This window comes from Euprymna scolopes, chromosome 41 (assembly GCF_053919585.1).
Source record: "Euprymna scolopes isolate OS-2025 chromosome 41, ASM5391958v1, whole genome shotgun sequence".
Taxonomy (NCBI): domain Eukaryota; kingdom Metazoa; phylum Mollusca; class Cephalopoda; order Sepiida; family Sepiolidae; genus Euprymna; species Euprymna scolopes.
The window spans coordinates 33409432-33423220 of NC_136522.1; the positions used below are offsets into that span (position 1 = coordinate 33409432).

At 34.2% G+C, this 13789-nt stretch overlaps 1 protein-coding gene across 1 annotated transcript in view; it reads left to right on the top strand.

Moving 5' to 3' along the window:
• Nucleotides 1–47: 47 nt before the first annotated feature.
• Nucleotides 48–13789, top strand: part of LOC145266461 (soluble calcium-activated nucleotidase 1-like) — a 32987-nt gene continuing 19245 nt past the window's right edge. The window contains exon 1 of the mRNA XM_080122142.1: nt 48–806. Within this exon, the coding sequence (XP_079978268.1) occupies nt 119–806 (688 nt within the window). The 5' untranslated portion in view covers nt 48–118. The remainder of the gene's footprint in view (nt 807–13789) is intronic.

Here is a 13789-nt window from a genome sequence, read left to right on the forward strand (position 1 = left end):
TATTTTATTATTATTATTATTATTACTATTATTAATTGATATCAGTATTTCTATTTACTGCGGATAGAAATATGGCGATAAATATCGACAATTATGGGAGAGGTGGACTTTAATTCTAATGAATTACTTAATCGAGTCTTCTCATCATCTGGATCTCCCAGACACTTATATGGATTATGATATGAAGGGCAGTTATCCTTCTACGGTTCATGACTGGATGATCGCGATACGCCGCCCGGTTCCTTATCGGGTCGGGAATGCCAAACTTCACCTGAAACCCCGCCTGGTCGCTTATATCGCGATCTTTGCCAGTGCCCTTCTCATCCTTCTGGTCGTTTTCTTGCCGACCTCAAGCAGCTTAACCCTGAAGTGTCCAGACTATGACCTCAGACAGTCTCAGCGGCAGCAGGGCATATCACTCTTAAGCCCTTATAACTCCACATATCCGCTGTCGAAGCCCGTATTGACAGAGCACGGCTGGAAGTACCGGGTCGCCATGATCGCCGATCTTGACACTAACTCGCAGAGCAAGTTCCACAAGAACACGTGGCTGAGCTTCATGAAGTTCGCCAACCTCACTATTTCGAACGACTGGTCGCGGATCGAGATCGAAACCGGTTCAGCTATGCTCACACTCACCTCGACGCTCTCCCAAGGAGGGCGCGGCATGGAGCTGTCCGAGTTGGTTACTTTTGATGGCAAACTCTACACCGTTGATGATCGCACAGGCGTAATCTACCTGATCAAAAATGAACAGGTGATTCCCTGGGTCATCCTCACCGATGGCAATGGGATCAGCAGTAAAGGTACGACTTTTTTTTCTTATCTATGTTTAAAATAGGTATCTTTACAATTCAAGTTTCCACTTCACTTCTGGATTCTACTTATTTTTTTTAAATTGAATTTTTACAGTGTCATTTCTTTATTAAATTGTTAGAAGAAAGTATAGAATAGTTAAAAGAGGCCTCCCTCCCCCATGTTTAAGATGGCTTTTCTAACTAATAAAGTTATTATTTAGAAAAGGCCATTCTTAACCTGGAGATGAACAACCGGAAGTAAAGTGGAAACTAGAATAGTAAATATAACCGATAAAAGTTTGTTGTTGACGCGAAACCGGATGTGGAATCATTTTTAGCAATAATATATATTTATATATAGGGAAGTAGTGACGATAAAGGTATAGGCAAAACGAAAGGAGGAAGTAATTTTTGAACGAAGTCTTTCTTTAAAAATCTACCAAAAATCAAGTAATTATCCAATAAATACGAAAATTTAATCGATTTTTAAGTGAAGGATGAACTTTATAATGGTGTACGTTTTCTTTTCGTAATCGATATTTATATATATATATATATATATATATATATATATATATATATATATTGCCTACAACCCCTCCCTTTATTTGTGGTTACAAATATGCTTAAAATAGTTAGCCGAAACAGAGCAAAATATTTTGTATTGTGAGGAGGGTGAGGATTGTAGATAAAACAAAAAAAAAAATGCAACTGCGCACGTATCAGATTTTAAGGTTGAAAATCCGAATTTTGAATGTGCTTTATTTTTCATGTTTTGTGTTTTGAAGTGTGAAATTCGTTGAATATGTTAATAATAATTATTATCTTTCAGATTAGCAAAAATTATATATATATATATATATATATATATATATATATATATATATATATACACACACACACAGGGTGCGTCTGGTATTTGAGAACATCACTTATTTCATCTCTTTTATCTATTATTTAGTTTTTTACTTTGTTTCTTTCAGAAAATTAATTATGGCAGATATTAATATAACTCAGGAAATGAAAAGACAGGCTGTAATAGTTGCAATAATGGCAGAACACAGTGATTTGCAAATTGCACAATTTCTAAAAGTTGCCCGATCGTTTGTCTTTATAGTTTGCAAAGAGTTAGAGCAAAAAAATGACCCAATTTCTCCAGTTGCTAAACGCAAAAAGCATCAACAACGCTCTGACAGCATAAGAACACCTGAATTTGTTCAAAGAGTTCAGAACATCATTAATGAGAGCCCTCAAAAGTCAATGAGGTCAATTGCAAAAGATCTTAATGTCTCAGAAGCCACAATTCGTATGAATTGTCATGAAAATCTTTGATACAAGTCGTATGTGATGAAGAGAGGTCAGTTTATCTTCGAGACCACCAAAGAAAATCGGTTTGTAAGATCCAAGAGGCTTTTAAGCAAACATAAGCATCCTACTGAGCAACACATTCTTTGTTTTTTTTTTGTTTTGTTTTTTTTTTTTCAGATGAAAAAATTTTGACCAAGACTAAAAGATAAACCGAAGAAATGACAGTTGGCTATGTGCTGACCCTTCTGAAGTTCCAAGAGTCATGCACATAAAATTTCTAGCAACTGTTATGGTTTTGGGAGTGATTAGCAATGAGGGACATGTGATGCCACCACATTTCTTTCCACAAGGACTAAATATCAATTCTACTGCTTACATTAAAGTCCTGAGTACTGTGATAGAGTAAGAAATGGAAGGCCCTACATCTTTCAACAAGACTCTGCACCGGCACATAAGGCTCAAAAGACACAAGAATGGTTAGCAGAGTATTTCCATGATCACATTACCTGTAATTTGTGGCCTCCAATCTCTCCAGACCTAAATCCGTTGGATTATTATGTGTGGGGCGTTGTTGAGAGAGATGTTCATGAACATCCTCATAACACTAAAGATTCTCTGAAAGCATCCATAGTCAGAGTAATGCAGGATATCGACGAGGACCATCTTAAACGGTTTAGGTCTCAAATAGAAGCTGTAATTGATGCTGAGGGCGATATTTTTTAATAAAGTTAAAAAATAATATTTCAGTTTATGTAAAATAAAGTGACTTTTTTTAATACCGATATTTTTGTTTGTCTTTTTGATTATTTTTAAAAAGGAAATATATGTTCTCAAATACCAGATGCACCCTGTAAAGTCTACAAAGTTTTTAACCTTTAAAACTATATAAAAAAAAATTATTTATCATTCATTAGAAAACTATTTAGTCAGTAAGTCATTCAATCACCTGCAACAATCACTGCATCAACTTGCTCTCTCGAATTCACTATAGTACCAGTAATAATTTATTTTTTAAGGGATCATCAGTTGTTTACCATGAAACACTGTTTCGGACATTTAATATATATATATATATACATACAAGGGGCGTTCAATAAGTAATGCCCCTGACCAACTTCCAGTTGTCTGATCTAGCTGAAATTTTGCATGTGCAATGATTTATATCTCTACAGGTTATGTGGCAAATTACAGCTCTGAACTAATTGTGTTTTTTTTTTTTTTTTTTTTACAGGTGTTTGAACTGAGTCAGGTGTGAAATGGAGTCTGTTGAATGTCGAGCAGTGATCCGGTTTTTGTATTTGAAATGAAAGAAACTTACGGTGATAATGCCCCATCATATGACCTTGTAAAACGCTGGCATCGTGAATTCAAACATGGCCGGAAATTTGTGGAAACAGCTCCCAGACCTGGTCGCCCCCCCCCTTCTGCCATTGATAAGCCATCTGTCCGTCAAGTTGAGGCTGCCATTTTGAAAGATTGGTTCATTACTATTCGCCAAATAGCCCAAGATGTCAAGATTAGTACAGGGTCTGTGGAAACTATCATTCATGATCATATGCATAAGGTGTCTGCCAGATGGATTCCCAGGTTGCTCACATCATTCTAGAAGCGAGAACATGTTGAGTGCTCGAGGATGAATTTAGAGATGTGCCAAGAAGATGAGTCAAAGTTTTTCAAAAGACTAATTACACAGGATGAAACCTGGGTCCATCACTATGATCCAGAGACGAAAGCCCAGTCAATGCAGTGGAAGCACTTGGACTCACCACCTCCAAAGAAGGCAAGGGTGCATCCTGGCAAAGGGTACCACAATTACAGGAGCCTATTATGCTTCACTTTTGAGGAAATTAAGGGAAGCTATCAAAATCAAGAGGCGGGGCAAGATCAGCAAAGGTACCCTCTTCCTGCAGGACAACGCTCTGGTTCACAACTTGCATGTCGCCAGATCAGAAGCACTGGTGTGTGGTTATGAAATCCTACCCCATCCTCCCTACTCTCTTGACTTTGCACCTTCTGACTTTCACCTCTTTCCAACCATGAAGTTGTTTTTGAAAGGAAAGTGTTTCCCAAATTATGCAGCCTTGATTTCTGAAGTCACGTTGTGGTTGGAGGACCACCCTGGGGTGTTCTACAAAAACGGTCTCCAGAGCTGCATCAAACGATGGGAGAAATGCATAACTCTGGGTGGTTCCTATGTAGAGAAAAACTAATAACTGTACCAAGTTTCGTTGCTCTACTGCTATGGGAAGTGGGTCAGGGGCATTACTTATTGCACACCCTTCGTATATATATATCTATATATATATATTCATTATTTTTGCAAAAAACACTACTTTTTAAATCTTTGAAAAATAAATTAATAAATTTCTTTTAGTAAGTCTAATGTTGCTAATATACCATTAAATAGGAAATGCTTTGAAGAATTAATACCAAAAAAGAAAAAAAATTGATAAATAACTGCGTGCATGTTGCTAAAAATATGATAATTTATGTTAGCAATTTCTTGATTATTCACCTATGGTGGGCCAGCCATGATGGATGCACTAGCAGTGTCAGAAATCGTCAGTAAAAATTCATGGTAAACACTGGAATATTTATTAGACTTACTGTCTTTCGAAGCTTATAACTTCTTGAAAAATGTTATTCAAACCCTATTTTTTTTTTTAATTAAAGGAGCAAAAACCAAAATTTTAAAAAAATAACAGGTTTAATAGCAAATTATGCAATATTTGTTTTTTAAAATCGGTTTTCTTTAAAAAAGATTTAAAGAAAATCAACAAAATTTTACTTCCTTCGATTATAAAAAATATATATAAATTCCAAAAAATCACTTACCTATAAAAAATACTATTCAATGAGTAGTTCAATTGTTCATTGTTAAGAATTTATCCATATTTATACTTATATTCCATGTCCTTTTTAAATAAAATACTTTTTTAAACAAGGATTCCAAAAAAAAAAAAGTCTGATTTTATTCGCCTTTATCTTCCGGTGGCTTTAAAGGGACATAATTAATATCTCTTTTTATTGCGTGCTGTAAACCAAAATTAGTATTTTGGTGCCTCCGTAGTTTAAAACTGTACACATTCACTTATAAGTTTTTACCGTTAAACAAAAAAAAAGTCAACAGATTTTTTAATCTTTTTTTTATTCTCTTAATGAAATACATGAATTTTTGATTGATAGATTTTAATACTTCTTTATCGAGTGAATTTTTTCTTTAATATCTAAAAATAGAAAACATTGAATGAAATAGAAAAAATTGTCGTAAGCGTCCGATATTTACTTGACATTCTAAGCATAACATAAGCTTCCACTTAAAAAAAAAAAAAAAAAAAAAATCAATGTAGTTTAAAAAAAAAAAAAGGTTTTACACTTTGGACTTTACAGGTAAATTTCCAAAAAACACTTCTATTTTTTTTTTTTGTTTTAAATTAGAATATTTTATTTATTGATCTTTTATCTTCAATTTGTAATATATAAAACTTTGGTTAGTAAATTAATTATTTTCATTTCAATAGACATTTCAAAATTGGGGGGGTGAATTTAAAGAAAAACGTTTGTCTAAAATATTATATTCGGTTTATTGGAAATTAAACATTGACCCTGAAAATTAAACATTGACCCTGATAATATCATAAAAATTGAGCCAATAAAAAAATTTTGATAGATTTTTAAAGTTTAAAAATTGAAAAAAATTTCACTCGTAAAATTCAATTGATTTCATTATGTAAAAAAAATGGTTGCATGAAGGCGCGCCGGCACTTTCTAAACACTATTTTTAAAAAAATAAAAAATAATATTTCTATTATTTTTTAAACAACTTTAATAGTTTATTTTGGAAGTATATTCCATAAAGAAAATAAACATCCCACTCTTAAAAGAGAAATTACAAGTTTTTTATATTTTATTCGCAGTTTTGTGTTCGGGGTGTCAAAAATTCCAAAAGAATTCTGATACACCTAAAGATGCAGGAGTTGTTTTAACACATACGATGCCTAGCATTTCCAAAATGGTCATCCATCTGGTACTGGCCAGCCTCCTCGTTGCTTATGTTACGTAGGCAACATATATATATATTACCGTTTTATCTGCTTAGTTACAAGTTTTGGTTACTGAATCATATCAACGCTCCAATAACTTCACCAGATTTTACATATCTATTTGCTCAGCAATAGTATTGAGCACTCTCTTCAGGTTTTTACTAATTACCATTTTTGCTCTCTCTCTCTCTCTCTCTCTCTCTCTCTCTCTCTCTATATATATATATATATATATATATATATATATATATATATATATATATAATCTCGCTTATGAAAAAGAATTAAACCCTTCACTTAATCGTCAAATCAAACGTTAAAAATATATGGCTAAATATAGTTTATTTAGTAGCCTATAGGCCTCCATGCTTAATTTTCAACTATTATTAAATTTTGTTTTTTTCAAATCTAAAGAGTGATATGATATAAAAAGTTGAAATTTTTTGAAATTCAGATACTTATAATATTTTTTGCATATTCTTATAGCAAATCATCCTAAACCTTATTTTAAAAACATATTTTAATGTTTTAGCGATCGAGACAAAAATGACAGTGAATGGTGTGGTTTTGGAAAATTTTAAATTTTAAATTCTATTAAAAATAGTAGAAAAAGTTTTATCTTATTCTGCTTTTCATATGATAACGTTCAGGCTTTTATCTTTCTGGAAAAAAAAAATTGCTCAAGAATAATGGATTTTAATTCGTTTTTCAAAATTTTTTTAAAAACGACAGCTTGGTTTTTCTTTCACTTTTTTGGCCATGTCTATAAGAGTATAATATAACTTGAGATCAAAGTGAAAACTAAGACAATAAAACAACTGCCAAGTTAACCCCCCCACTGCGACAGCTTAACCACATGAAATCATACTTTCCCTCTACTCCCTTACCCCTAGTCCTTTTCCTTAATCACACCTCCTTTCAAACCCCCTACTGCTCACATTCACGAAGTATACACCTCACGTTCTTCCAGAACATAAACCACACCCTAATATCTTATAAAAACTAATGTAATTTGGACTCCTGATTCAACTTTGGTCTGATCCTTGAATTGGGATTTCACTGAAACATGTATGCACATAATCAATAATCTTTGTACAGTGAACAAACTATATATCAGCTCTGCCCTGTATTGAGCACTCTTTAATAATCACGCAATTTTCATTAGATTTATATCTAAGAAACCAACCGATACAACTATTATACGCATGTGTGTGTGTGTGTGTGTGTGTGTATATATATATATATATGTATGTATAGATGTTTTTTTGTTTTTGCGATTTGAATAAATTCAATTATTTATGAAAGTGCATTTTTACCTAGATGCGAGCCAGGAACAATTTTCCCTTTAACCAATTTGGTACCCCCCACATAGGAAGCGGCATATATATATTGTTTTTAGACTATAATCATCCACTGACATGTGTTTAGTCATCTACAACTCAGCAGAGTGGCTGAATCTAGCCAGATTCGAAATCGGGACCCCACGGTAATAAGCCTTAACTCTTTATCCACGTGTCCATCTCGCTGACGGTTTGAATATATCACAATTTACTTAGATGTTATTTTGTTTTTTGCAATACGTTTTGAATAAATTCAATTATTTATGAAAGGGTACGCATTTAGGTAAAAATGCATTTTCGTAAATAATTTAATTCATTCAAAACATATCACAAAAATAAAATAACATCTAAGTAAATCGCGACCTATCCAAACAGTCGGTGAGATGAACGAGTGGATAAAGAGTTAAGGCTTATTACTGTGGAGTACCGATTTCGAATCTCGCTAGATTCAGCCACTCTGAGTTGTAGACGACGAAACACGCGTCTGGGGATAATTATATTTTAAAAACAATATATATATAGTTTTGAATAGAGGCCACACAAGTTGCTGACCATTCCAAGTCAAAAGTGCTGGAAGGGTCATATTCAAAGTGATCTTTACCTTAATGGCTATACCCGTGCCCCTCCTCCCACTGCTAACTCTGCCTGCTCACTCATGTTTTCTATCATTCACACTGAGAAAGATTGAAGGACCGGTCGAAAATTATGTGCTTTTGAAGGAAACATTCTTGTTTTTTTTTTTTCAAAAGACTTTTTGTATTCCTACACGTCAACACACAGGAAATAAATACAGAAAAGATATAAACATTTATATATTTTTCGTACTGATTTTTTATTCATACATATTTATATTTATATATATATATATATATATATATATATATATATATATATATACTAGCATGGGTACCTGGCGTTGCCTGGGTTGACATGAAGTTCCATTTGAAACATGTCTGCTATAATAATCATTTTCATCATGGATAACATGGATACCCCCACAACAATTTCCAAAATAAAAGAACAGATAAAAACATGTAAATGTAATCGCCCCAAAAAGAAGTATCTGATACCCTCTCCACCAGATATTTCGGCAGAAGGGATCACTGCCCTAAGAAAACTTACGATTTTGTGAACCTAAAAAAATAATGTTTATAAACATTAATGCGTGCATTTATTTTTTATTTTGGTAAATGTGTAGTTTAGCGGCGTACCATGTCTCCTTCTCCAACATCAGGGGTCTACGTTCTAACCTTCCAGAGGTTGAAACCCAATTACAGGAGACTAAACCAGACCTTTTATTTTTAAGTGAAACTGGCATTGGACAGGCTATTTCCCTTGATGAGTTTGCAATTACAGGATACTCTAACTTAACTTCTAAATCTGACCCCCAAGATCGCCATGGGCATGGAATATGTGCCTATATTAAAGATAGCTTTCCATGTGGGAGGGACATCTCCAGGGAAGATCCTAACTTACCTTATATGTGCTTCCGGGTTGCTTTAGCTCACACTACTGCATTTATATTTACTCTCTATCGCCCCCACAACAGCGGAGTTACTATCTTTCAAAGCATATCTGAGAAAATTGACCAAGTCCTTTCTACTTATCCTTCAGCTAACATTCACGTATGTGGAGACTTCAATGTTCACAACGTCGAATGGTTGACCCACTCAAACAAGACCGATGATGAGGGGAGGTTCTGTCATGATTTCTCCATTGCCTATGACCTCACTCAGATTGTTCAGGAACCTACCCGTGTGCCCGATAATGACGGCCAGTATGCGAGCCTACTAGACCTTTTTCTCACAACTTGCCCTGAACTATGTTCAGTTTCTGTTCTGTCGCCTCTTGGATCTTCCGACCACTCTGTTGTATCAATTAAGATAAAAATGAAATGTAATAAGTCCCCAGACGTACCTCTTCATCGTACAGTATATCGATACACTAAGGCTGACTGGGATAGCTTCCGTACATTTATATCTGATCTACCTCTGCATTCCATGTTTAAAAAGGATGTGTCCTCTATAGTATTAGACCTAACTGAATGGTTAATTGTAGGTATTGACCATTTCATACCCTCTAAAAAATTTCAGCAAAAACCTAACAGCCAGCCATGGTTCTCTCCAGAATGTGCTGCTGCCATTGCGCACAGAAATCACTTTTTCCACTGCTTCAAACGTAATAGATGTATGGAAACTAAAGCCGTTTTCAGGACTGCCAGCAACCATTGTAAGAAAGTAATAAGGAACGCAAGAGAGTTGTATGCTCAATCTGTTAAGTCCAAAGTAGCTGAGCAGCGGCTTGGTTCCCACCAGTTTTGGCAAATAGCAAACAGAATCCTGAACAGAAGCGTGTGCTCCATCCCAACTATTATCAATGGATCTGAGGTAATCTCGTCAGCATCAGACAAAGCCAAACTCTTTGTCAAGAACTTTGCAGCTAATTCTACCCTTTGCGACCAAGACCGCCAACCCCCAATATTTCCTCTTGTATCAGAAAACACGCTATGTGATATACGTATATCTGTACGTGATGTTGCCAAGCTAATCAAAAACCTTGATTCCAGTAAAGCAACTGGCCCTGATGGTATTCCAATTATAGTACTCAAAAAACTTCAACCTGAACTAGCGCCCATACTTACAAAACTGTTTAAACGTTGTCTTAAGGAGAATAGTTTCCCATCTCCCTGGAAAATCTCATCAGTATGCCCTGTATTTAAGAATTCAGGTGATCGCTCATCCCCCTCTCAGTACAGGCCAATAAGTCTCCTGTGCGTCATGAGTAAGTTGCTAGAATCTGTATTAAATACAGAAGTAATCAAACATCTCAACAAAAATAACCTTCTTAGTGACACTCAATATGGTTTCCGTTCTGCTAGATCCACAGCAGATGTCCTTACAGTTATATCGCATAGGATTAGCAAATCTCTCGACGGTGGCAATCTTTCTAGGGCAATTGCTCTTGACATATCTAAAGCCTTTGATAGGGTATGGCATAAAGGTTTACTTCATAAGATCGCTAGCTATGGTATAGCTGGAAAAGTCTTCTCAATTATTAAATCATTTCTTTCTGATAGATTCATAAGAGTAGTAGTTGAGGGGCAAAAATCAGAAGCTCACAATATTAATGCCGGTGTCCCTCAGGGATCCATCCTGGGCCCAACTCTTTTCCTGATCTACATTAATGATCTTCCAAATCATATCCTTACATCATTTGTAGACATTTATGCTGACGACACTACCATTTATGGTACCACATCTAAGACAGTAAACGAGCAAGTTCTCTCCAATTCTCTCTCCTCTGATCTTGAGCACGTAGTACAATGGGGAAAGGAGTGGCTGGTTACTTTTAATGCATCTAAAACCAAGCTTCTCTCTTTACATCATCAACATTCTAATCCACATTTGTCATCAATTGAAATGAATGGCTCTCGTCTTCAGGAGGCCTCAAGTTTTGACAAGCTTCTGGGCTTGACCATTACTCCTGATCTTAAATGGAACACGTATATCAAATCTGTTGCCAAGGCCGCTGGAAAAATGGTGGGATCTTTCTATCGATCCAGTAGATATCTCACTGCTGATGCTATTCTCTATCTATATAAGAGCCAGGTACGTCCAAGGATGGAATACTGTTGCCACATCTGGGCAGGAGCTGCTAGAAAGAACTTGTCCTGCCTTGATAGAGTTCAAAATAGACTTCGTAGCCTCGTAGGAGATGTCCTTTTCTCCTCCTTGCAACCTCTATCTCACAGAAGAGATGTTGCGAGTTTGTCTCTGATGTATCGTTATTTTCATGGAAAGTGTTCAACTGAGCTTCAATCTATGGTCCCCCCTCGCCAAACTTTCACAAGAAACACTCGTCTAGCTGTAAACACTATCAATAATTTCCCCCACTCTTTATCTGTGCCTAAACCTAAACGTAGATTCCATGAACAAAGCTTCTTTCTTAGAACTGCACGCCTGTGGAATTGTCTTCCGTTTTCCTGCTTTCCGGCTGACTACAATATGGTTTTGTTCAAGTTTAAAGTAAATAAGTTCTTGATGAGCCGTTCCATATAAGTTATTAAATTTACCAAATTTTCATTACTAATGATTACTATATTGACCAACTTCTACTGTACACTCTTTAACCCTTATCCTTGAGTGGCCTCTGGGCCTTGATAATGTGGTGATGCCTTTGTAAAAAAAAAAAAAAAAAAAAAAAAAAGACAAAAAAAAAACAATAAAACCTATTTATTTTTATATAAAACACATTGTTAGACCACAAGGCTGAAAACCAGAAAAAAATTTCATTTTTATTATTTTTTTATCATTTATATTTATTATTCGAGGCCGCTATATTGCTTTTAAAATTTGGCCTTTCTAAGGTTTAGCAGATTGGCCTTTTTAAGCTCTTTCATGAACTATGTTTTTGGCCGCCATATTTTTTTTGTAATGAAAGAGCGTAAAAAAGGCCAAATTTGGCCTTAAAAAAGCCAATCTGTCAAACCTAAAAAAAGGCCAAATTTTAAACGTGTGAGGCGTGCACATTTAGTCTAATAAAAAATTATAAAAAGCATAAAAATGAATTTTTTTTGTTTTATTTCAACCTTTGAGTCTAATGTTTTATATAAAAATAAACAGTTTTTATAATTTTTTGTCTGTCAAATAATTACACCGATAAACTACACATTTACCTTTATTTTTTGTAAGGGCACTTTCTTTACTGGCTTTTTTTTTTTGTAAATAAAGGAAATTTTCGATTTGCTTTTTTTTTGGGGGGGGGGGGCTTTTCGATTTGCTTTTTATTTGTCATTTTATGTTTCTAATGTATTCCCCACCCCCACCCTAAAAATTGAATTTGTCATATTTTGGGGTTTGTTTTTGTTTATTAAATTGTTAGGTGAAAGTAGAGAATGGTCTCATAAAAAATGATTAAATTTATCGTTATTTTATGTTTCCAATGTAATTCCTGAAAAAAACAAATTGTATTTGTCAGATTTTGCCCTCCCCCTCAATCGCCAGGCTTGAAAAAATGCTAGAGGTGACATGTCTCGTTGAATGCTTGGTGGCCAAACAGTGGGTGCTCATTTTACATTAAATTTATATAGAAAAATGATCCCCCACTCTAACATGTTATTTTATTTTTTCTTCAAAATTTCTTCTCTTATAATATTTATAAAGGCTATTTAAATGTATTATGCTGAAAAAAATGGAGATCGTGACCCAGCGGCATTTAACCGTTAAACACCGCTGGGTCACATCGTATAAATTTACCTTTTTGATTAGAAAATTAAGTTTGTAATCGATGAAATTAACGCAAAAAAAAAGTGTAAATTGTTGAATTTAGAGTTGGGGGTGGGGCAGAGGTCTTCATTTTTTTAGGTATTAAACGACACTCCATTTAAGGAATGAAATAAAACAAACAAATGAAATCTTTTCAGTTTTTTTCGTGTTTTTTGAATATTTAAAAAAAATAAATAAATAAAAGCCAAACATTTTTCTATCTACACGGAATTATATTTCCAGCTAGAAACTTAATGAAATTACCAAATGATATTTTATGGATAGCATCTAGGAGCAAATAACTCTAAAAAAAAAGTTATAAAAAAGGTCGCTGTTGGAAATATTAATTCCAAAATAAATCAAATTAAATATATTATCAATATAATTGTTGTTTAAAATTTATTAAATAACAATTTTAAATAGAATACTTAAAATAATTCTCTCACTAAAAACATTAACTAAAATATCGCTATTTAGTAAAATCAATTTTTCTTAATGTCATATGCAAATAAGGTGATCTCTTAATTGTATATTTTTGCAAGTATCATACTATATATAGAAATAAATGAAAGATTAAAGTAAGACACGTTTTGTATATATTAATCAAATTGTGAACAAACAAACAAATAGACAGGAATACGAATTTATATATATAGATATCTCTATCTTCTTCTATCTATCTATTCTTTCTTCTATTCTATCTTCTTCTTCTATCTTCATCTTCTTCTATCTTCATCTCTATCTATATAAATAAAATGAACTCATTTTTTCCCCTCCAACTTTGACCTTAATAGGATTAAAAAGCATGACATTACATTCAAATGTAATGCGTACAGACTGTAGCACATTATCTGAGGTTTGCTATAGGCCTATTACCTCTACAGTTCCTCGACAATGGTACATTCCTATATTTTTTCCGGTAAGAGTCCACTGCCAAAATCGCTTAGATTCAATGGAAGTTGCAACATCTTTTCTCTCTATTAGATTCCTCCTTTCCCCTCTCCCCATTTATACCGCAGTGGATGCGTTCACAAGGA